At 41.2% G+C, this 23,053-nt stretch overlaps 1 protein-coding gene across 4 annotated transcripts in view; it reads left to right on the top strand.

The window, feature by feature from the left end:
• Positions 1-23,053, top strand: part of LOC121946151 (vacuolar protein sorting-associated protein 13B-like) — a 375,120-nt gene that overhangs the window by 217,616 nt on the left and 134,451 nt on the right. For all 4 annotated transcript variants that reach the window (XM_042490601.1, XM_042490600.1, XM_042490605.1 and 1 more), the window contains exons 32-34: positions 8,634-8,837; positions 14,718-14,844; positions 17,942-18,085. In XM_042490601.1, the coding sequence (XP_042346535.1) occupies positions 8,634-8,837; positions 14,718-14,844; positions 17,942-18,085 (475 nt within the window). The remainder of the gene's footprint in view (positions 1-8,633; positions 8,838-14,717; positions 14,845-17,941; positions 18,086-23,053) is intronic.

Here is a 23,053-nt window from a genome sequence, read left to right as displayed (position 1 = left end):
CTATAAATTTACTTTTTTTTTCTTTCAAAACTCTAGGCATATTTTAAATTCTCAATTTCAGTTTGCCTTATTTGAGGGTTAATGGAAACCCGCCAATTGTCAAGGATTACTTGAACACTGAAATAGAAGGGAGCTATCATTAATGTCATTAGGAACACCTGCACTTTTACTTTTTAGTCAAAATGTCAGTTTGAAATGGTCAGACTCAGAGCTAATTTGCCTTCTGTCAAACTGCTACATTTACATTTTCTTTCTTGATGATTTTAAATTAAGCTGCAAGTCCTTCTCCAATCCTAGATTAATACCTTTTCTCCATTCTTCCCTCCCTCTCCCTCCCCCAAATTCAACAGCACCACTAGTGAAATTAGGTAAGCTCGGGTGTTCACTCCCCCCATGTGATTTCCTCAGTTAGTGGGGGAAATGGGGGAAATCTCCCATATAGAAATGTCACTTTGTATAAATACACTCGGTGGTTTGGATGAATGCGAGATCTGCTTGAGAATTATAAACACTGGCTCCGCAGTCATTTACAGAGGAGGAAGAATTAGCTGATGTGGGAAGTATGTGTGCCCCACATCATTGTAATTATTTTATGCTGTTTCTCCTTGCTGACATAAAAGTATTTGGACACTATCTCATGAGAAAGCGCTTGTAGTCTTTTAGTCTTGGGCCGCACCGGGGGCTTCTAAGCTGCTCTCATATTCTCAAAGTCCGGTCTGTCTCTCCTTAAAGCTTGTGATTTAGACATAAGTTTTTAATTCCATTATGTGGGAGCTTCCAGCAGCAAGCCGTTGTATTTTGTTTCATCCCGCCTTTGTTTGCTGGAAGGAAATTTGAATTAGAACAAAATGTTGTTTAAGGTCAAGGCAAACGTCAACGAGAAGGACCTACTGTTTTAGCTATCCGATTACATGTTTGTTCAGCCTGTCTGCTAAACCTGTAGCATACGTTAACCTAATCAAATATGGCCATCATTCCCCTGACTTTGTTTAGGAAAATTTTCATTCTTTATCCGTAGAAGGATAAGGCCTTGATATGTAATCTCGTTGCTTTAAACATTTGTCAGAATTCAATAATTGCAGTAAACAATGTGTAATCAACTTCAAAGTGCTCTGCCAAAGACCCTCATTTTCACAGATAAAAATGAGCATCTTCAAAAAATACACACAAACGCGCCTGTGTGTACACTAATGTGAAGCAGCTTGGCAATACTGAACCGCTTAATCAATATCAAGTGGAAAAAACAGTAGTGGTTCATGCTGTTGGATCCATAAAGTGGGCCTAATTTTACAGCTCCATAAAACACCCTCCGTGCCGGAGCACGAAGTGAACAATTTATGTGCAGAAGTAAATCACAAGGAATGCTCTGAAGACTGTAACCATCTTGGTTTGAGACTCATATCACTGAGTGAACATATATTGCCTGTGCGTGTGAGCATTATGTTTTAATGCATAATGCAGTTCAGGTTTGCCATAGGTTTTTGGGGGTTTTTTTGCATTTGCATGTGCTTCTATGCCTGTTTGTCCTGGTAGTGTTGATGTGTAGAAAGATATTGGTTTTTCAGGGCTGATACCAATACCGGTTGTCAGTAGTTAATGACATCGATATTTGGAACTGATATACATTTACAATAAAAATGAAAATCTTTCTGTCAATATTTAGAATTTGGAATATAACAAACCAGCAAAAAACTTTGTTTAAATGTCTTTGGCAAATGTTTAATCAAACTGAAACTTTCAACTTCACATACAGCAAGTTCCCAGCAACTTTTTTTATAAAGTCAAGTGAAAATTTAAATTAAAAAACATATAAAAAAAATATAGCTCCCTAAAGGTTTTACAAAGTAAAAGTTCCTCCAATGCTGACACTTCTTTTGCACTGTTCAATGAATTAATTTTATTGGTGATCATTAAAATAAATGGCTGATACAGATAATCAGCAAAATGCCAAATATCTGCCCCGATAATCAGCCAGGCCGATAATCTGTTGACCCTTTGTTATGTTCAGCTATAGTCTTAATGACTACGTATGATGTATTTCTACTCCATAGTTACCAGTGATAAGATTCGTGAAAGATAAGAGGAAAATGCGTCACTGCTCCATGTGTTTTCTGACAATCTGGACGGCATGTCTAATACAACATGTGAGGTGCAGCTGTACAAGTACGGCTCTTGCTGCATCATCAATTATTGTCAATCTACTTGAAACTGCGTCAGCTGGAATAAATGGTTTTGGTCCTGGGTGATTCGGACTCCTTCATGTTTCAAAAGAGGTTTGATTCACTTCAGGCTTTGTCAATCAGACCAGCGAACACGCTGAGTGCCTTGCCAGAGACCAGGGACAGACTTTGGATCTGGAATCTTCCTCCAGCAAAAGGATTATTTTCCTTTAATTAGTGTAAAAGTAGCATTGAGGTATGTGCCTGTTCTACTTTAGCTTGATGAAAATGACTACATGTGAGGGCAAGCCAGATCCCTGGCTACCCCTGCCATGTTCCCCACTGCAGCCAGTTATGAATAATCTATTCCACGTATGTGTTTAGTGATTAATTAAAGATAAGGCCTCTCAAATTAAAATGGCAGTGGGATTACATCATTGTGAAATTGCTTGGTGGGGACTCGAATCTGTTTTCAATCTGAGGTCTGAGGAAGTCAGCAAGGCACTCCCTTCACACCTCTGCATTAGGGACCCGCTGCTAGAGCTCTGGCTGACATGTTTTATAAAGGCAGCGTTATGTCTGTTTGCAGAGCAGGGAGGAGAGGAAGAATATCAAAATCTGGAGCTGCTAACAGAGGAAGTGATTTCACAAGCACCAGCCCACACGTTTTGTTTTGATTTTTTTTATTTAAGGAGAAAAATGCTAGCTTTGTCCTGTGGTGACAAACAGATGACTCGTAGTAATTCTCAGCAGCAACTTCAAGTGCTAATATTGTGAATGCCAGCACAAGATGGACTTGTGCATGCACACTGTCACAGACAAAAAAATGTTTTTAGCAGAAGCCACAAATGAGGATTGTAGGTGCCTTTTCCAGTAGATCCATTGCAGATGTACCTATTGTATGAAGAAATCCAATGAGAAATCAGTGCCCTTAAAAAGCAGATGAATTACTGTCCCTGTTACGCAGGAATGTTCCGTGCTTAGAGCTACATGCAGGCAGAAGCAGCAGAAGAGCACAGTTAAGGCTAAACAGACCAGGCAAAGTGTGTGTGTATGCGTGTGTGAAGCAGAACAGAAGCAGTGGAGATGAGGACGACATCTGTGTGCTTCAATAAAAGGCCTTTGCAATGCTATTAGCAGGGACAAACTGCAGAGTACTTCAGACTGAAATGTGAGTTTGGAGTTGCATCAACAATCTGACTGATGTCCAGCCAAGGATATATGATATTATACTGCTTTAAAAATACTCTCGTTATAATGTGTTAATAAATGAGCAAGTGTCCGCTATGTGATTGTAGCAAACTGTATGTTTTCACTGTACAATGAATCACAGAATATGGTGAAAGATTAGCAGTTTAATTTATATAGCCACTGGCGTGTGTGAATTCCACGAAACACGCAACGGCCAAAGCCAAACGAAATATCTGTCCAGTCTTCACTCATGGCTTCTTTGCGGTTCTGATGCAAGGAGCAGTTTTTGGAATTAGTGCATGATGAGACTGTAAATTACAGCGGCCAGACTGACATCTTTAACAGGCCATCATGGCGAGCACATGTTAGCCAGTGTCTTCAGAGCAACACGTCTAATACTGTTTATAACAATATAACTTCTCTGACATGTAAACTGCGTGGGAGATAAATGACCCCTGTAATTAAGATATGTTGAAATCAAAGTGCAAACACTGACTTTTGGTATGCACTCTGTCATTGTAAACAGAGGGCCTTCTTCTGTAGCGCTTTCACTCGACCTTTTACGATCATGTACCATTGTCTTGAGGGTGGTACAGGCTTGAGTTAAGCCCCGCTTGTATTGTATATAGAAGTAATAGTTTCCTCCTAAGATCTTGTGTAAATATGATATAATTGGTTGAGTATGAGTGTCTTTAAAGTGCAATCAGCCTAATGAATAACAGGCTTCTGTTGGGAGCAGCAGTGGAGATGAGTAATGCTGTTGGGCTAAAAAAGAATAGATTATTTGATTTTTGTCGTGAGAAAGTGTCGCTGCATCAAAGCCTTGACACGATGGGGGAAAGCAGCAAATTATGTTTATTGCGTATTGTTCCAGTGAGAAAAAAAAAATCAACTATAGATCAGGATTGTTGTACTTGGCTAAAAACACCCACCAGTAAGTGTCTTGTTATTGCCAAGTGTGACAAATTTGGAGCATTGTTGCAGCTTTGTTGTCTTGGATATTTTGTTGTTTTTGCGCCTGTGTTTGACTCCCGTTGAAAAAGCTCTTGTCATCAAAAATGATTTTAGTAGCAGCGGTATAAAAATCCCTGAGTGACTGGGTCTTATGTTCTGCTGACTCGCCATGTTCCACGACATCATTTTCCCCTCGCACTCCGAAGGCTGCTCAGCGTTCTAATTCCGAGCCTTAATTACTATAATTGGTAGATGCAAATTAACAGCAATTGGACTTGACTGGGGTCATAAATCCACAGCTCAGAAGTTGCCGAATTTCTGGCAATTCAGAGCGGACCACCGTAGGCAGGAGCGCTTAACTTACTAAGTAATTGCAAGTTTCATGAATCATAATGCTTATGAATTCCCCCTCGACACACACAGGCCCAGCGGGACTCAGCTTTAAGCTGCTGGGAGTCATAGCAAGCGGATTGAGAAGCCACTGTGCAGCTCTGGCCTCATCAGGGATGGAGGAGCTGCTGGGTGATAATGGTGTTTGGCTAATAACATTTGAAGCCACAGAGAAAGAAAATAAAACTTCAATTGAACTCTTTTTCTTTAAAATTTATAAATGGGTGATAGTATTTATGCTGGTCTCACAAAAAGTCACTGCCTCTCGGATATAACTTTTTCATTTGCACAGACCCCACCACAAAATTTAATGATATAGCAAGACATGCACCCACAGTGTTTCACGTAGCATGGGCTCTCTCAGTTCAAATATACAGTAGTTGAGGTCTGTTCAAAACAAAGAACGTGAATGAAATGTTGCACATGTGCCCTCACAGACCTAATTTAACTTGACTTGGCCGAATTAAGCTGGAGATCTCAATGAAATCTCAACTCGGTGTGTACCAGGAGAGCAGAAGCAGAGGGCCCCGTCTCTCTTTAAACACACACTTACAGCCACTTGCACACACACATTTACATACACTCCTGCGTCTGTTGAACGTGTAAGCAGACATGTATTGCATGTGATTGTTGGGGAAATGGAGTGAAAAACAGGTCTGGGGTTGTGGGTTCAGGTTGCGGGTTTCGGAGTGACGAGATCCAGAAGCCAGTGGCGCTTGGTATTACCCCGGTGCTTCCTGCCCCGTTGGCCTGGGGAAGAGGATGGGGATCAAGGGGGGGTGGATGGAGCTTGAGAGAGGAAGGTGGGAGGCCATTTAAAGCCAAGGGCCATGATATACCCTGCCCCACAGGATCCCCACGGCAACACAACCCACTGCTCCCACACTCCTACCATTGGGCCCTGAGCCTCAACCAGATCCCACTGTGGTTTGTTTTACAACCTTGAACCACGGTTAGCCTTCAGAAACATAGCTTTGGTAATCAGGAACTCTTAGATTCCATTTTTTCAACAAACCCTTTTACTTTCTTACCCACTGGCTCTGCTTTTATATGATTCTGTATCCATGTAACACTCTTTAAATGTATTTCACTTTATTTTTCCTGCAATTCATTCTCTCCTCTCGTGCAAGTTCTATATTCCAAGTCTGGATGCTGTTTCAAAGTTGTGTGCAGCAGCAGCAGCAAAGTAAATCCTTCGCTGGTTACACCTAATGCCTCCATGGCATGCAGCAGCACTGTGTGTCTGCATGAGCTCATTTGCTGTTTATCTGTATATACATGCGCATTAGCTAATGCGTGTGCTAACTGCTGTGTTCTGCATGTGCCCAGAAAGTTCCTCCTCGAAATCCTATTACCACGTTCAGCACACGTTCCCGAATCTGCTGCATGTTAAGCACTCTGTCCTCCCACACGTCTACTTAATAACACAAATCATGATTGATGCTCTGCCCAGCACATGCATAGACCCGAAGAATGCTAAACACAGGAACATAACTTGCAATTAATTGCCCATTTGTAAATTTGTCTGCATATCTTCTGTTCAAAGGAATTTGGAACATAATTTTTTTTTCCCCTCCGTGATGAAGTACCAGCGAATCGCTCTTTCCAAGTCCTGCATTCTAGATACATAACACTGCCATGCCTTCACTATTTTGTCTGCTGTTTCCCACTGGAGGGTTTGAATTGGATGGAGGTTTTGACTTTGAGCCATAATAATGTTGGATGGGAGCCCTCATATTTCAGCTCTGATGCGAGAGCGGCCCAGTGGCTTTTCGGACTCAAATTGGGTTTAAATTGTGTCAGAAGAGGGAGAAATGTTTTTTAAAATAATAGCCATGAATGCCATGAAACAGAGCGTTCTTGCTGCAGAGCTTTTGATCCGTTTTTATAAATAGCAGAATTTTGTCGTAAAAAATAATGTTTCTGTGGTCTTTTCCTGCAATTAAAATAAGGTTGGCTCGGGAACAAGGGCAAAACTAAGTACTTGTGTTTGAGAAAAATTTCTCTCCCTCTCTCTCTCTCTCTCTCTCGCCCCTCTTTCTCCCCTAGCTCTATGCCTTCCTCATCTGCGAAAGCATGTCATTTATGACTTGTTATTTTCATTTTGCTTCGTATTTTCCACATGCGAGTGGCAGGCAGATGTCTGATAATGGCATGTGAGACCCAGCAGAAGGGTGTGTTCCACCTGCCTCGCTCTGTATGTTTTTAGTTCGTCCGTGTATATGGCGGGCAGCGCGAGTGCCGTGCTTTCCCAAGGCATTCTTTGATTCCTCTTGGCCAAGCAGTGTGGTCTTCACATGACCAATCAAATATGTCAAACCACCAGTGTTTTCCTCCCACATGTACAACAAGAAAGTCTGGCTTCAATTATTATTGCACCCCAAGGGGAACTTCCAAAATTCCTCCCCTCCTCATTTGTCAGAAATGAAGCTCTCTCGTTTCCTGCGATTGGCTGAAATATGTCTTTTGATATTAAATCACACCGGTTTCCACTGGCTGCATGACCAAGACAAATGTTTATCATATTTATTTATGTCATTGGAGATGACCCTGCAGCTCAGCAATGCAGAGACTTGGCTGCAGACTCCCATGTAATGTTGATTATGAGTAAGAGAGTCTCCTAAATAAGCTGAAGTTAAGAGATAATTTGGAAAGCACATGAGGTAACTGTGGTTTGTTTAATGTGAAAAATACAGTTTGGGGTTGGGGAGGGTGATGGAGGTACTGTTACAAAAGCCCTAATGAATCTAGACTGACACATCCCACCCAAATCTTACAGGGCTCTTGGTTTGATTTATATTATACTCTGTTGATAAATGTGGTTCCAAATGTTGATTAAGGATCTGTTTCACTTGTTTGTATGTCAACAAATCCAGCTAAATCCAGTTATACACCTCTGATCTCCCATTGCCATTGTTTTTGTACTTGGTGCTTATTGTCATAACATCACGCTCTGGTAGAGGCCTTTCCAGTGTGGCTAAGGGAGAGAAACGCTATATGAAAATTGCCATTGACGTTGCCGAAACAAATAAAACTACTCATGCTGCCGCTACATCTGTAGCCATTTTAAGCCCTTATTTATACCATTTAAGCTCTCATTTGAATTCACCAGCACAAATAAACATATCATAACGAACCGAAAGCCCTGATGTCATATGCAGATGTTGAATTTTGATTATTCCTCTTGCCTCGTGAATTCGTCAGGATCTTGTCTCTCAAAGGCAAAATAGATGACATCATTTTTTCTTGGCGCTGACCTGACAGTGTTTGCTCACTTTGACTGTAGCAGTTCAACTACAGAGACTGCAGCGCTTGCCCGCTTCTGACATATCTCTAGATCTCCTCTACCATATCACGGTTTGTGTATACTGTACAAGTCCTGTGTTTGTGGAGACAGAAATAGAAAAAGAGAGGCAGTAAGAGCCCCACTCTGCAGACTACTGTGCCGTCCAGCCAGGGGTTGAAGCAATGTTTACTGCCAATGATAAGCTGGCATAAATCTGGACTTTATAAAAGGCAAATGATATCACCTGAGGCCTGTGGGGCTATTTATCCGAGGCCTGGCTGTACCAGATGCTTTGATTTAGTAATAAATCATCCTGTAAGGAACTTGTGCTACTAAACCTCTGAGTAGGGCAGAGAGAAGTCAGTAGTGGTTAGGGCCTGCTGCCAGAACCTCTTTACTGGTTCAGTATAACGGACTACCTGGGTTACTCCTGGAGGCATGCGCTGCATTGTAATTGACTATATAAAATACAGCTGGACCTAATGTGACCCCCACAACAATAAATAAGACCTATCATGTTTTATACATTTAGGTTAGTTGGACTTTTACACACCTGCTTGTTGAATTTGACTCATACACTACCCCCTGCAAAGTGTTGTTTACCCAGACTAAGTGAGTCAAACAAATTGTGTTTTCCTCCTCTTCCCTTCTAGACGTGCGTTGCACCTCGGCATCCTGCGTGATCCTGGTTCAGAGGTGGAGGACCGGCAATATCAGGTTGACCTTCAGTCCATCAACATTGGAACGGCTCAGTGGGAGCAACTCAAGCCAGAGAAGGAGGGCATCAAAGGAGGCGTGTCCACGGAAAGCGAGAGGAGCTCCCAGAACCCGGCCCTGGAGTGGAACATGGCCAGCAGGTCAGGACACAGTTCAGTATTTGCATATTAAGACTAGGGGTGTAAGAAAAATATGGATACACTTAAGTTTGCGATATTATGTTTTGTGATACTGTTTCAGTTCTCAAAAAACACTATTTATTTAAAGTAATAGTTTCCAAGTGAAGATTTGTGGCAGAGTTTAATTTTGTTTTGTGTTTAAACCCCTGACCGCTGGGTCCTTCAGTGTTGTAATCCGTCTTTAGCCATTGGACTCTTTGACCCCAACGTAACAGCATATCCCTGGCATAAACACAAAGAGCACAGGCCTGTGAAACATTTACAGTCATAAAAGGTGCATTGGCAGTTTTCCGAAAATTGGACTTCAAAAAATAAAGATATATCACAGTGCTTACAGTATCGCAATGTATTCATATCATGATACATATCATATCGCCAGATTTTTTGCTTACATAGCCCTACTTAAGACAAAGTGGAAGGTGATGCTGCATGATTAAGTATCAAATAACAATGACAGTTTTGTTTTTTGTTTTTTTGTTAATATAGTAAACAGATGTTGGCGTATTTTGAAAACAACTCATTTTGCATCTACTGTAAAATAGAAAAAATATTATAACAGTAGTGAAATAATAGAAAAATCCACGCATCAGAATTGTAGAATTGAATTTACTTTTTTTTTTTTTATGTCTTTAATACCGATTGCTAACTACTTACACCAAACCCACCTACAGAAGCCAGCAGCCACTGCTGCTAACTGCCCATTAGGATACAATATATAGGTGAACCAATGTGAGAGGTGAAATGGAACACTTAATAATTCAGACAGAGCTGTGGGTCCCTCTCAGGACTTGACAAATCAAACCAGGACTAAAATGTTTGTCATTATTAAAGTAACACTCGTCTGGTGGCCAAAAGAGAATGCTACTGAGGTTCTAAGTCTATCTGGATGAATCCTTCCGAATGGTTAAGGCAAGTTTAAACTGCATTACCACTAGACTTAACTAGTTACACCCTTAGTCAGGTGCTGTGTGTGTGTGATCTACTAAAATGTCCCAAAATTTATCTCATCAGTCTTGATGTGGGAGCAGCATGTAGTTATTGAGTTAGCGCCCTATCATGGAGCCTCTCCATGCACAGTCATAATTACAAACCCTGTCATTTTTTTTATAGACTCGGGAGCTAAAACAAGCACAAGTGTAACAGCCTGTTTGGCCCCACATCCTTTTTTTCCACTCATGTTTTGAGAGGGAACAGGCCCAAAAATCACAGAAATCACAGGCAAAGACTCCAGATTTGTTCCCTGTCAACTAAAAATAAGCCCTGTGGAAGAATGCAGTGCAGAATCAACACGGGCCTGATTGAGACCGAGTGCCCTCGGGTCATCAGAGCTCTGAGTTATGCTGGCTGAGCTACACAGACAAACACACACTAATACACAAACACACACTCATACATGCTCATAACAAACACCGGTGTTTCCTTTACTGCATGTCTTACACATGCACACACAATATTATGATAGTGCTGCTTGTGACTCTGATGCAGAGCCCTCAGCTCTTGGACCTTTTACTGTAACAACCAATTTGTTGCTGTCACCCCCACCTCTCTCCTCCCTTATTTCCTGTCAGCTCCCTGCTGTATACTGTCTAATTAGGGCCCTTAGTTGGTTGATTTACCTCTTCCAGGTTAAATAAAAAATATTGGCAAATGTCAAATTGAGGTGCAGACTACACTTTTTAAAATAAGCTTTAAACTTGTGTAAGACATGGCTCAAGTTTTGGTATTTTATGTTATTTTAGTTTATATTTTAAGTGTTCACTTTTTTTCTGAAGTTTTGATTTCATGTCTGAAATCAAGTCATACTTGAATAGAAAATACACATATATATATCCAGTTAAAATGCGAAAAGTGCAATCATCAAATTTCAGTTATCATTGAAGTGGCACTCACAATGACCAATAGTGCTATTTTCTTATTATCAAGAAAATAATCAGTGCTGCCTCCAATCCTTATTTGGCCACTTAAAAGATAGAAAACCTTAAATGTAATTACTTTTATGTCAGTCGTTTACACAAGGCTTTCAGCCAGAGTGACTCAGAATAAACAAGCAAATAGAGCTTTAGTTAATGGTGTTTAAAAATCAATGGATTGGACCTGTGTTGTATGCAACAGTCCCCCTAAACCGTGACCACGTCATGACCAAGACCAGATCAGTGCAAGTCCCACACTGCATGACACATTTACGATAAAATGTGGAATGTGCAAACCACAAGGAATTCTTCAAATTGATCTGAAAGATCCACATTGCTGTTAAACACCCACAGAAAACAATGTAAGATTCTTCTTAATTTACTTTCTTTTATTGTCACACTGTATTAATGCATTTATAAATACACAAACCATGAGAAATGTTGGATAAAATAATAAAAAAGGCATTACAGAGTTGAATTTTGTGCATCGAAATTTGCCTTTCTTTTATATAAGCAAACAGATAAAATCCCTAAGGAGCTGACATCAGCTATACCATCTTTATTTAATACCCCTTTTTTTGCACCACGGTAGTGGTCTTGAAATAAAATCCCAAGTCCTGTTCGTGTGAGACCGAAGTAAGACCAAGTAAAAATGTGGCTGAGTCCAAAACAAGACAGAGGCCTTAGAAACTGGTCTTGAGACCAAGGCAGATCTCTCGAGCTACAACACCAGATTTGACAAATGGGATTGTATTTATAACCGCTAGACCACCCTGATATATTTTTACTCTCCCTTTGTCCCCAGTAGTTTTGATCATCAGTCCCAAAGTCCTCCTTTGTCATGGCCTTCTCAAACTGTGCCAGGGTCTGTTGTCAAACAGTCCTTTTTAAGTAGCGAACTTGGACCTATGTGAGTATCTTAACCTTTTTATTACTGTGTCTGACGAGCTCATATGAGCAAACGGCAACTGAGGCTTCAATCCAATCGCTGTTTTTCTTCTTTTCTCTCAATTTGTCTCTTTGTCGATGAAAACAGGACTGCTTGGGCCTAGTGCCAAGGCCAGATTGTTTGACAGGGCAATGAGGTGAGATTTTGGGCTTCAAAAGATGCTGAATGCCTTTTGAGTGGACTCAACTTTCTTTAGACACACTAGGTCTGGATTTCTATTCAGAACTTAAATTTGGGATGAGCTAACATGTAGCTTAACAGTTATTTTTCTACTCAAGGGATTGGCCCACAGTATCATACTGTAACAAAGGTCAAGCTCAACATTGACCTTTTCCCAGTGTTTTAGTGATTAATCATCCAATGATCAGAAGTTTTAGTGTCATCCTTAAAATTTAAGATTTACACTAAATAAAAAAAACAGCTTCTGTGTGATCACTCTAGGAAAGTGAAAGATGCTGTTGTTGAGGTTTCTTAATTCTCCCCCTAAAACCCCCCTATCACTTTAAGCTTCCAAACAAATCATTTAAGGTGTTTGTGGTGACCTCCTTATTTCCCGGAGCAGCACTGTAGGTTGTGTTGGAAAATGGGCTTTGCTGTGATGCCGCGCGCTGCTCTGTATACCCGAGCCTCAGCCACCACCACGACCGAGTCATAACTGAACATGTGATTTAGAATGTTCCAACACACTGAGGAAAGGGGAGTCAAGTTCACAGCTTTACTTGTCTGCTGCAATCACCCGCAGAAATACACCACCTCGGTTGTAACAAGTTTTGACACAGACCACTTCCAAAGTTCACACCTTTCCCTCATTCCCTACATCGACCCCCCCCCCCCCCCCCCCCCCCCCCCCCCCCTCCAGCTTTGGACTCGTGGCATGTTCACTCTGCAGTTTTTGGGTTCAATTCCAGTAGTTGCGGATCTGCAGTGGCCTCAGTTGGCTTCCTGAGGTTTTGCGAGGAAATTCCACCACTATGGATCCACTGACAGGATCTGTCCTCATCACAGTGTGTAGTTGCCGGCTAGGAAAGACCCGTGTCACGGAGCTGTGAACTTTCTCCGTCTCCCCTCCTGTCAGCCACCCGGTGCAGGCCCCTCTCTTTTTGTCCACGCCACGGATATCTCAACTTACTATTTGCACTGTGCAGCTTTGTATGAAAACAAAGTCATTCTTTCCATCTTTTGTGCTCTGTATCACACCCATTCAAAGGTGCCACACACACACAGAAACACACACACACACACACACACATACACACAAACACACACACAGAGTGCTCCAGCCCAGTCAGGGGACCCCGTATTACTGGTAAACCGAGCCTTACGCCTGCTAGCCTTACTGGTGAATGATAGCACCTGTCCCCTGCAACGAGACACTCATTGTTTCAATCCCTGTCTGAGGGGAGATTAGCCAACGCCAATTGGCCTCACAGATCATTTCACCTCCGAATTAGGCCTCCCTCAAACTCCATACGCAGAGAAATGTGTCAGAAAATAATCCCTTAAGGGCACTGGTAATGCACATTTGTGTAGCAGAAGAGAATATGATATTGGTTCTGGTTAAGTACTGTGTTCGAGGCCACCTAGAAACAGGGCCTTTTATAATCCTGGCCAACTATAAATATTGGAAGCCGTAGCACTTGATTGTTTTAATAGCAGCAGATGTGGCAATTAACACCACTTTATAAAGCCCCCTTGTATATTTGTTTTACTACTAACAAATGTTCCCACAAATATGACTTGATTGTGGGAATGAACATTAGTGAAATGGAGAGAGTTGATGCGAGAAGGTCTCTATTTGATCTTGTGTATACAATTAAGGGGTGTTCCCAATTGAGACTTGTCAAATAATGTCTCACTCCGTCTCTGTAACCATATTCAAGCTTCCAGCGAAAGAGTGTTAGACCAGAAATTTTTAAAAAAGCTCACTGATGGGAATGTTTCACAGGTCTGGCCTGTGAGAGAAAATCAGTTTTGAAGTCTCTTGATTTTGAGTTGAGCTTTCCATCCCACTGGTTTGAATTTAAAAAGCCAGAGCAAGTTTGAAATGTGTGTCTGCCTGTCAGCTAAGGGCAAAACAAAAGCTCGGGTTTTGAACGTTTTGTGGTTTTGACTGTGTTGTGTTGACTTGTCAGTCCTAGGCAGATGAGACAGTGTTACAAATATTTTACAACTGGTAACCAAAACAAGTTATTAGTAAATAAAGGTTGGGGATTGTTGGTGAATAAATTGTTCCTTATGGCTGCTGTTTGTATAGTAATGTAATGCTAGAATCACTTTAACACCAGGTGGTGAAATAAAAATGTCTATTACAATGCTGCAAACTGCATTATATATATATATGTATATATATATGTGTGTGTGTGTGTGTGTGTGTGTGTGTATATATGTAGTCTCCAACAGATGAACTTTGATTACAGTAAGATGTCCAATTGTCCAAATTTATTTCATAAATTTTCAGTGTTATTAAAAGAATATTAACATCAACATCTTAAAACTCACTTTTACAGACTTGCTTTTATGTGATCTCACCTTTATTTATTTATGTATGTATTTAGTTATTTATTTATTTAATCTCTCTTCTTCTAATCCATTTTCTAATCTGTTCCTTGTCCTTCTTATGTCCTCTTCTTATCATCTTTTCATGTCTCAATTTATTTACTTTTTCATCTATCCATTATTCATCTGTTTTTATCGTCTTATATTTGTTTTATCCCTAATGATGTGATGTCATCTTCTTATATTATTTCTTATATTATTTTTACCATCGTTTATTGCTTTAATTCTTATATTTTCTAAATAATAAATAATAATAATTTAAATGCCTTTTGAGATCTGCCGCTTTTAACACTTTTATTCCTTTTATTTGCTTTATTCTTGTTGATCTTATGTTGACCACTCTTGCCTTTTTGTTCAACTTTTAAGTTATAAATCTTCTGAAGAGGTGTCTGATAACGGTTTGATTCTGTATGTTTCTCCGTTCAGTATCAGAAGGCACCAGGAGCGGCGAGCCATCCTAACACCAATCCTGACTGACTTTTCTGTTCGGGTGACCGCTGCCCCAGCCATCATCTTCAGCAAAAATCTATCCCCTGACTGCGGACAGACAGAGGTAAGTATCCACTCAATACAACTTTAAATTAATCCATGATTGCATCTTCTCTTATTTTCTTTATCTCCTTATTCTCCTTTAAAGCCCCCCTCCACCCAGAAATACAACTCCACCCCTAAAACATCTGACCTTGGCTATACTGACTTGTATCTGTTCAGAGTTTGTCATTAGAGAGTGTTTTCACATTCCTCTACTAAAGGGGGCAAGGTCTGCGCGCTAAAATCTGAGATTCAAACTTACCTCGGGCAAGTTAGATCAGGTACGTCACTATTGTTAAAGAGGATCACTTTTTAATAGGGGAAAGAAATATCGACAGAGGAACAGACTTTGACACAACACCGGGAAAGAAACCTGAAACCTCCAGCGAAGAGCTGACTTCACAGTACAGAAAGAGTTTGCATTAGCATAGTGAAAGTATTCACCGCAAACATGGCAGAGCGTGAAGTTTTTGGATGTAAACATGACCCTCAAGCTTCCTTCAACTATCTATCAAAACCCATGTTGTAGTAGATATTATTGTTTGTTTCGCAACCATAACTGCACTTTCAGCAACTGCGTCTTAGCCTTCAAGGAGGATTAGAAATTAACATCAGCCACTAGCCAAATGCTTATAAAATATGTAAGTGTCTGCTAGATTTGCCTCAATCACCAGCCAAAAAGAAACAGTGGCAATCTACTGAATGGCTGCTAGATTTTGAAATCCACCAGCTGCAGTAGCAGGTGGACAAAAAAAAAAATTCATGTCCAACTGTGCTACAAGCTAATAAACAATGTAAACAAATAAAAGATGCTAACTTACACTTACCATTCTAAGTAATATGTTTGCTAGTCACTGATTTTGCTGAACAACAGATTCTTCATCTGAGTCAGGGTTTGACTGAGGCTCAGACATGTACGGCTAAATCTCTCCAATGTTTCCTCTAATGTCATGCTCTTTCATCTAAAGCAAGCAGCAGTGAAGAAAGCAGAAAGCGGAAGTGAAAATCAGCCACAAGCTGTGGTGGTGGGCCGGGCAGAGGCTACTGGTTCTGGATCCTTTTCAGATGTTTGCCTTTTTACTTTTTATGTGGGAAACAAACATCATGTTAAACAAATATTAATCATAGCATTGTATTTTTACAACCTTAAAAACATGTATGGAGGGGAACTTTCAAGGTGAATGTGTCTGCACTGTAGGAAGCAAATTAAAACAATCAAAGAAAAACATTTAAAAATGCATAATTGAAGTGTTAATTTTTATAAATTGCGTCAATAGCCTGCCAGCATTCCTGTCTTAAAGAGCCTGTACCAGGCCAGCAAAGCTAGTATAGGTATTATATGAAACTAGAATCCAGTGATACCAACCATGTCATGCTAGCTTCTTAGGAAGGAGGCTAAATAATGCTCCAAATTTAGGATACATTTTGGCTATGGAAAAATGGCATGCTCATTTAGCAGGGGTCCCTTAACCTCTGAACTCAAGATATCTGAATTAAAATAAATGGGTTCTGTGGGTACCCATGAGTCTCCCCTTTACAGACATGCCCACTTTATGACAGTCCAATGCAGTTTTTTGCTGTCACTTTATTTCTAATGAAGATAATCTGTTAAGAATTGCTCCCCCTTGTTAATATGGACATCATAACTGTTTTGTATTGCAAAATAATCTGATTGAAAACATGTAATTAAAAAAATTTGAATAATCACGATTAACAATTGAAATTCTGTGATTAATCGCGATTGATCACAATAAAAAAATAAACTTTCTGACAGCCCTCCTGATAATTCATGAGAACAGGTCCTAAGGATGTAGGCATGCGCTTAAAAAAGGGATTTTCTAAGAAACTAACAGTGAGTCAGAGGTTTTAGAGACATATATTCCTCCATCGACTGCAGAGGTTTGTTCACCACTTACACTGACATTTAATGCCCTATGACCATGACCTGTTATAACCATGATTGTAGCCATTACTCTCACAATCCGTTTGTCCATATGAAAATAGACATTGATTATGTGAGATGTCAGAAGTATTTACATTTTGCCTCCTAACATACAGTAACTTACTCGTTAGGAATCCCTCCGCCGGTCCTCCATGTAATGGAGGCTTTTTGACCCACAGAGTTCAAACCTTTCTGCTTATACAGCTGATGTTTTCTGGCACGGCTCGCTGAGACTTCCTGCCTCTTTGATGCCTCGTCGGTCCACACTAACGTGCCCCTTGACAATGCGTAACAGCTAATCCATAGTTTGCTCTGACACACACACACACACATGCACACGCACACACGCACATTGTGATTTGTATAACTCCCTGAGATATGGAGACTCTGGGCCAACAAACACACAAACAGGACTTTGAACTACCTAGTGTAGATAAATTACAACAATTTGTTTAATAAAGTTCATATTAAACTAACTTCCAACTGCTTTTAAAAGATTTCTGCATGCTTGGCACTCAAATAACTGCTGTCTTTATTGAATTATTAATGCATTCATTATAATCCATAGTGTAAGTTCTACATCTACAATCTACAGTCTAAATGTTCATTCTAGCCTGCAACATATTCTGTAACTATTATTGTAACCTTATGATGTTATGATCTCGTGTGTTAAAATTACTGCTACTCGATGAGAAAAAAAACAAAAACAAATTGTGATAATGATACTACATTAAATGCTGAATAAAATATTAGCAGTCCATTTTTCTGTTTTTGAAACAGTGGGTCTGAATAGATGATGTTTACACAGTAGTTGCCAAATACCATTGTGTGTAGTTACTGTAGGTTTGGCCCGTGTATGTGTGGTTCAGCCCAGAGTGTTAGTGAGTGATATCCTGTTAGATGTAGCCTCCAGGCTGAGGTTTGAACTGCTGGCTGTGGGTGGGACCCTGGAGAGGACAGATGGAAGAGGGGAAGGAGGGAACAACTGAGCTAAAGGGAGCAAGATAGAGGGGATGCGGAAAGTAAATACACCAAGAGTATAAAAGTTTAAAAGGAGCGAGAAGCGGCGCATGAGGTCACAAACAATCCTGATGTGTTATTGAATTTCTTTCCTGCTCTCTCCACCCACACACACCCCCTTTTTTTAATTTCCCCCTGTGTGCTGTAATCTCTCTAGGAGGTTGTGGTGTGTGGCCACTCTCTGGAGGTAAATGTGACCAGCAGTTTGGATTTCTACCTCAGCGTTGCCCAGGTGCAGCTCCTTCAGCAGCTTCTCAGAGAAAACATGGTGGGGATGGAGGCTCCTGAGAAAAGTGCTGAGGTACGTACTGTTATCAGCAACATCGCAATCCACTGTGTCTTTCCACTAATTTGTCCTGTAGTTCGTCAGAAGTATATGATAAAAAAAGTACTTTTAACAGAAACACACATATAAGGCCATAAGGCCTTACAATAGTTAAATTCACATTCTCACATATCCCATCTTGGCCCTCAGTTCACCTTTTTCTTGCAGTAAATCTTCATGAAGTACCACAGTTTGACACACATCCATTTACAAATCACTGCATGGGACGACGCCAGTTTCACTCAAAAATACATCACAGCCGTTTTCCTCACACGGTGCCCCCAACTATAGCCCCTCACTATTTTGGGTGAATCTAACACATTTAAATATTTACTCACTTTGAGCAAGACGGTTCTCTTATGTGACCTTAGTTTACTGTTCCATACTCAGCTGCAGCTTTCAGGGCCCTCTCTATTGTTTACAGGACAGGGAGCTCCCAGGCGCCATTTGCCCCGTCTGACCGCTTAATAAAACTTTCTAATGGAACACAATATAAAAATATTTACCAGCTGTGGCGTGGATAGGAGTCATAGAGGAGGGAAGGGGACGGGGAATGGGATGCAATGAAGTGAGTTGACAGAGTGATTTTACTGTTATCTCCTCTTGGGATTCTTTACGGGAGGATGTGTGTACTGACGTGTCAGATGACTCAGACCCAGTAAGGGCTTCTGTGAAGTGATGCGGTTGGCTTCCTAGGAAAAAAAAAAAAAAAATTGAAAATCCATTAAAAGGATATATAGTAGGTGCAGTGATGACTCTTTGTTTCTGTTACCATGACAGATAAGCGTGACAGTCCGGTAGTAATTAGTGCAGACAAGACTCTTCTTTTTTACACGCAGTGCCATGTTTTTATTCAGTGCATACACAGATCCAGCTGAAAGCAAACCAGCATCGTAAAATCACATGTTTAAAAGGACTTCTTGTAACTAAAGTAACTAATGAGAGAAGACATAGTGTGAAGCAAGTTGACTTCTTTATTTATTCATTTATTTAGTGATTTATACAGTTAGTCCTAAGGAGGTGCCTGCCGTGCATCTGGTTCTGATTTGGGTGATCTCGGAGCCCTCACCCCTGACTTGTAATGATTCATGACTTGATTCTACCGAGGGGCAGCTAGCGGCTGCAGAGGGTTCATCCAGGTTCAAGGCACGACGAGAAAGTTCAGCAAGCAGCTATTCTGGGAGGTCCGTTGGCAAAAGTTAAAAAATCTGAAAATGTGGTTACCTTTATTTCTCAGGGCAGAGTAAACTGTGCAACTTTTCCACCAACAACTAGCTTCACATACACAAAAAAATGTCCCCTATGATTTCATTTTTATGTGTATTTGTGCTGAGCATCTCCAGCCGGAGGAGCTGGGGATTAAGGGTATTGCTCAAGGGCACAGTGACAGTAGCTGCTAAGTGTTATGTTCTGTTTCCCAGTTTATCCAGAGATGGGAACAGTCAATTTTTTGTTCAAAAATTCACATGTAACCGCTGTGTTATTGCTGCCTTCAGCAGGATTAAGTGAAATTGAAATGACCCATAGGTCCAGAGTGATGTAATATAATGATCATCCATCCACCGTTGAGAAATGAAGTATATATGCTTGGGAAAATTCCTCCACTTTTATTTAATATTGGCTTTTTGGTCACAGTTGTTGGGAACTCTCAGTGTTTCACTTTTTACTTTTATTAGACCATATTAATTTCAGGTGCATTATACCATGTTCTTTAGTCATTGGGTTTTATAGTGGTGCCATTATGGAGCGTAACAGTATCATTAACACTGAGGTCAGTCAGTGTGTGTCTTCACCTCTGTGCAGCTGCAGAGCATGGAGGTTACTGTGAATAAATGTGCTCTGGCTTTAGCTTTTTGGACACTCTCTGTTAAACTATTTGTACCTCCATCTATCTCAGTGTCGTAAGTCTTTTGGCTGACGCATCTGTCCGGCTGCTTGGCCCAGAACCTGCAGAAGGGAGGTCAGTGTGACTAAGACATGATCGGCTCTGGTGTGTTCTCCTCTGCAGTGGCTTATTCTACAAGCTGCAGAGCCCTCTAGTGGTGCATTTAATTTCAGCACCATGACATGCTATGATCAGACCCCCAGCTCCAGAGGGCTGCTTCTCCTCACTCGCAGTCTGCGCTGCCAGCAGCCTGTCTACCCCCTGCTAACGCATTAGACACACCACCATCAAATAATATCAGTAGTATGTGTACTGACATTGTTTTGAGTATGAATTTGGAATAGGTAAAGGCTTTTCATGTAGTTAAAATAGGACTAACTAGATAGACTAAAACAGATGCCTGTCCACCCCCTGCTAACAGATTACAAATAGTAATCATAAAGTTCAGATGTTTCCCTTGCTAGTTTCCACAACACGAGAATCTGGATTTATCTGTCTTTTTTTCTCTTTTTTTTTCTTAAATTCAAACCCAACTTCCGTAATGATATTTATAGTATTTGACAGTTTTGTTTGTACTTCCTTTATACAACCTGTTCAAAGGATTCAATTAAAAACAGGTCCTGGATCTCGAGCATCTGGCACAGGGGGATTGTTTTTGTTGTTGTGCTTGAATAAAGCATCTCCGCTCTCACAGTCAGCACTGTCCCCAGCAAGAGTTTAAATTAAACACTGCTCCTTGCTCACTCTCTCTTATTTCCAAATCCTTTTCCTCTCTTCTTTTGAATTATTTATTTTTTTTTCTATCCTAGACATTTTCGAGAACACGCTGTTTGCCTTGAACAGATTCTCCAGAATCCCGGGCACTGATTTCAAACAGTTCCCCTCGCCCCTCACAGCTGTGTTTTATTGTCTGGGTTAATGAATTTGTTTTGTAGGGGCTTTTGGGTTCCCTGGCAGTGGTGAGGCGAGCCAGGCGCGTGGGCAATATGTGTGAGCCTTGTGTGTGATTGCAGTCATTTCTAGTTACTGGGCTGTGCTTTGAGAGAATCTGTCCGCACACAAACACACGTTTATTATGACCCTTCCATGCACACACACAGGCGCTGTCCAAGATTATTTTCTCATGATCTGTACGTTCTGTGTCATTGTGCATTGCCGCCAGTTGTCTGCAGTTTCCAAACCGGTTTCCACTTAAATCATGATTGAAATGCAAAACAAATGCGGCATGATTTCTAAGCGATCCATAAGCAGATTTGTTGCTCTATAAGTCAAGGCATTATTAGGATGTTTATCGCAGCATTAGCCACGGTCCGTCACAGTTTGACTTCATCTCTGTATTTTTTGCTTGATGTTAATGATGATAAAGTGAGGCTGGGTTGAGATCAGGCAGCTTTCAGCAGCAGGAGGTCCCACAGTCAGGGAGCTATGAATAGATGATAGTGTGGCTTCTGGGACTTATCTCACCGCTCTGTCATCGGCACTGTCACCCAGCAACACAGAAGTGTATACCCTCGTACACACACATGTGCACATGCATACACATGGTCTCCACATTCTCTGCATGGTAACTGCCTGCAGCAGCCTTTTATTTGGGAGCCAATACTGTAATACTGCTTTATGGCTGAACAGCTGACCTGTGTGTGTTTGTTTGTGCGTCTGAGTTCTGTGTGTCAGCTCTGCTATGACGTTATTTGTTCTCCAGAGAGAGCGACAGAAAGTTAATGACTTTGTTTGAAAGTGTGCAAATCCTCATGTTCCCAGCAGCTTCTAATTCCAGTCTCTCTCAACCACCATTTTTTCCTCCGCACACATCATTCTCTCATTTGCCACCTCAGTGCCATCCATCCCTTTCAACATGTTTTATGGTGTAACCTCTTGTTTTTGGCATCACTGTCTGGTTGTTATGCAGTTGCCACAATGACAAGCTCCCAAAGTATTTAAGTAATGTCCCAAACTGGTTAAGAGCCAAAATAGAGAATATTTTTAAAAAATTGCTTCCATTGTCCCTTGTTGGTATGTCTCTGTCTCACACACACACACACACACACACACACACACAGGCAGAGGCAGCTCGGGTCAACCATGTGCTTGTACCACAGTGTGAGAGGAAAATACCCTCTGGTGCAGGGGAAGTCCCGCTCGGCTTCATCCTCCACCTCATCCTGGGATGATTACACGCATGGGAAACAGGGCTTTAGACTTCCTCCAACACTCATGCACACACACACACACACACACTGATGCCAGTGCACACACAAAGACACACTAAGACAGCACCCAGGTTCAGAACAAGGTATCAGGCCTCACAGGAACCTCTGAATTACAGTTTTTAGTAAACACACATGGGGAAAACCTCTCAATCGCCCATTACCTGCCTTATCTCTGGTCTTCCTCTTTCTCTCGTTTCTTTCCTTCCTTTTTGTATCACTTACCACATCAATTGGCATTGAGACCTTATATGCGTTTCCATCTACCACCTACTTTGTCTTTCCTACTCAATCTCTTGCAGCTTTTCATCCAGCTCTTCTTTTATTCCCTTTTTTATCACTTCTCCTCTCTTTTCCATGCTGTGCGTCTTCTCTCATTCATCTCTTTTTCCCTCGTGGAACTGGCACAGCTCCTGGTTGGAAAAGTGTTGGTCCTTCCAGAGCTGGCTGGTTAAGAAGCGAGCTGGCTGACGGCGGAGAGGGTTCCTCCTCTGGAGACAGATAGAATTTGACAGTCTGTAGATTATGATAATACTGCACGATTACATCTGTGTAGTCTTAAGCGCCTGCGTTAAGGATGCACACGAGCTGCAGCGTCTGTCACGCAAAGCTGGACTAATACAGCGCTGTAGAGAGTGGGGTATATCGCCAGCCAAGACGAACCGCTGTGAGAAGTGAATTTGCAGTAGGCACGAGCTCGTCGGTCGGTAGCTGGTTTGGTTTGTCAGTGGGTTTGGACGGCAGTTTGAGGTTATTATTGGGGAGGAGGCAGTGTTTTACTGATGCGTGTGTTTTTTTGACATCACCCACACAACCACGCTCAGCTACAGTTACATGCACTTGGACAGTGAA

The sequence above is a fragment of the Plectropomus leopardus genome, chromosome 7 (assembly GCF_008729295.1).
Source record: "Plectropomus leopardus isolate mb chromosome 7, YSFRI_Pleo_2.0, whole genome shotgun sequence".
NCBI lineage: Eukaryota > Metazoa > Chordata > Actinopteri > Perciformes > Serranidae > Plectropomus > Plectropomus leopardus.
Note: the sequence above shows the minus strand (reverse complement) of the source record. Positions and strands in the feature narration are given on the sequence as shown.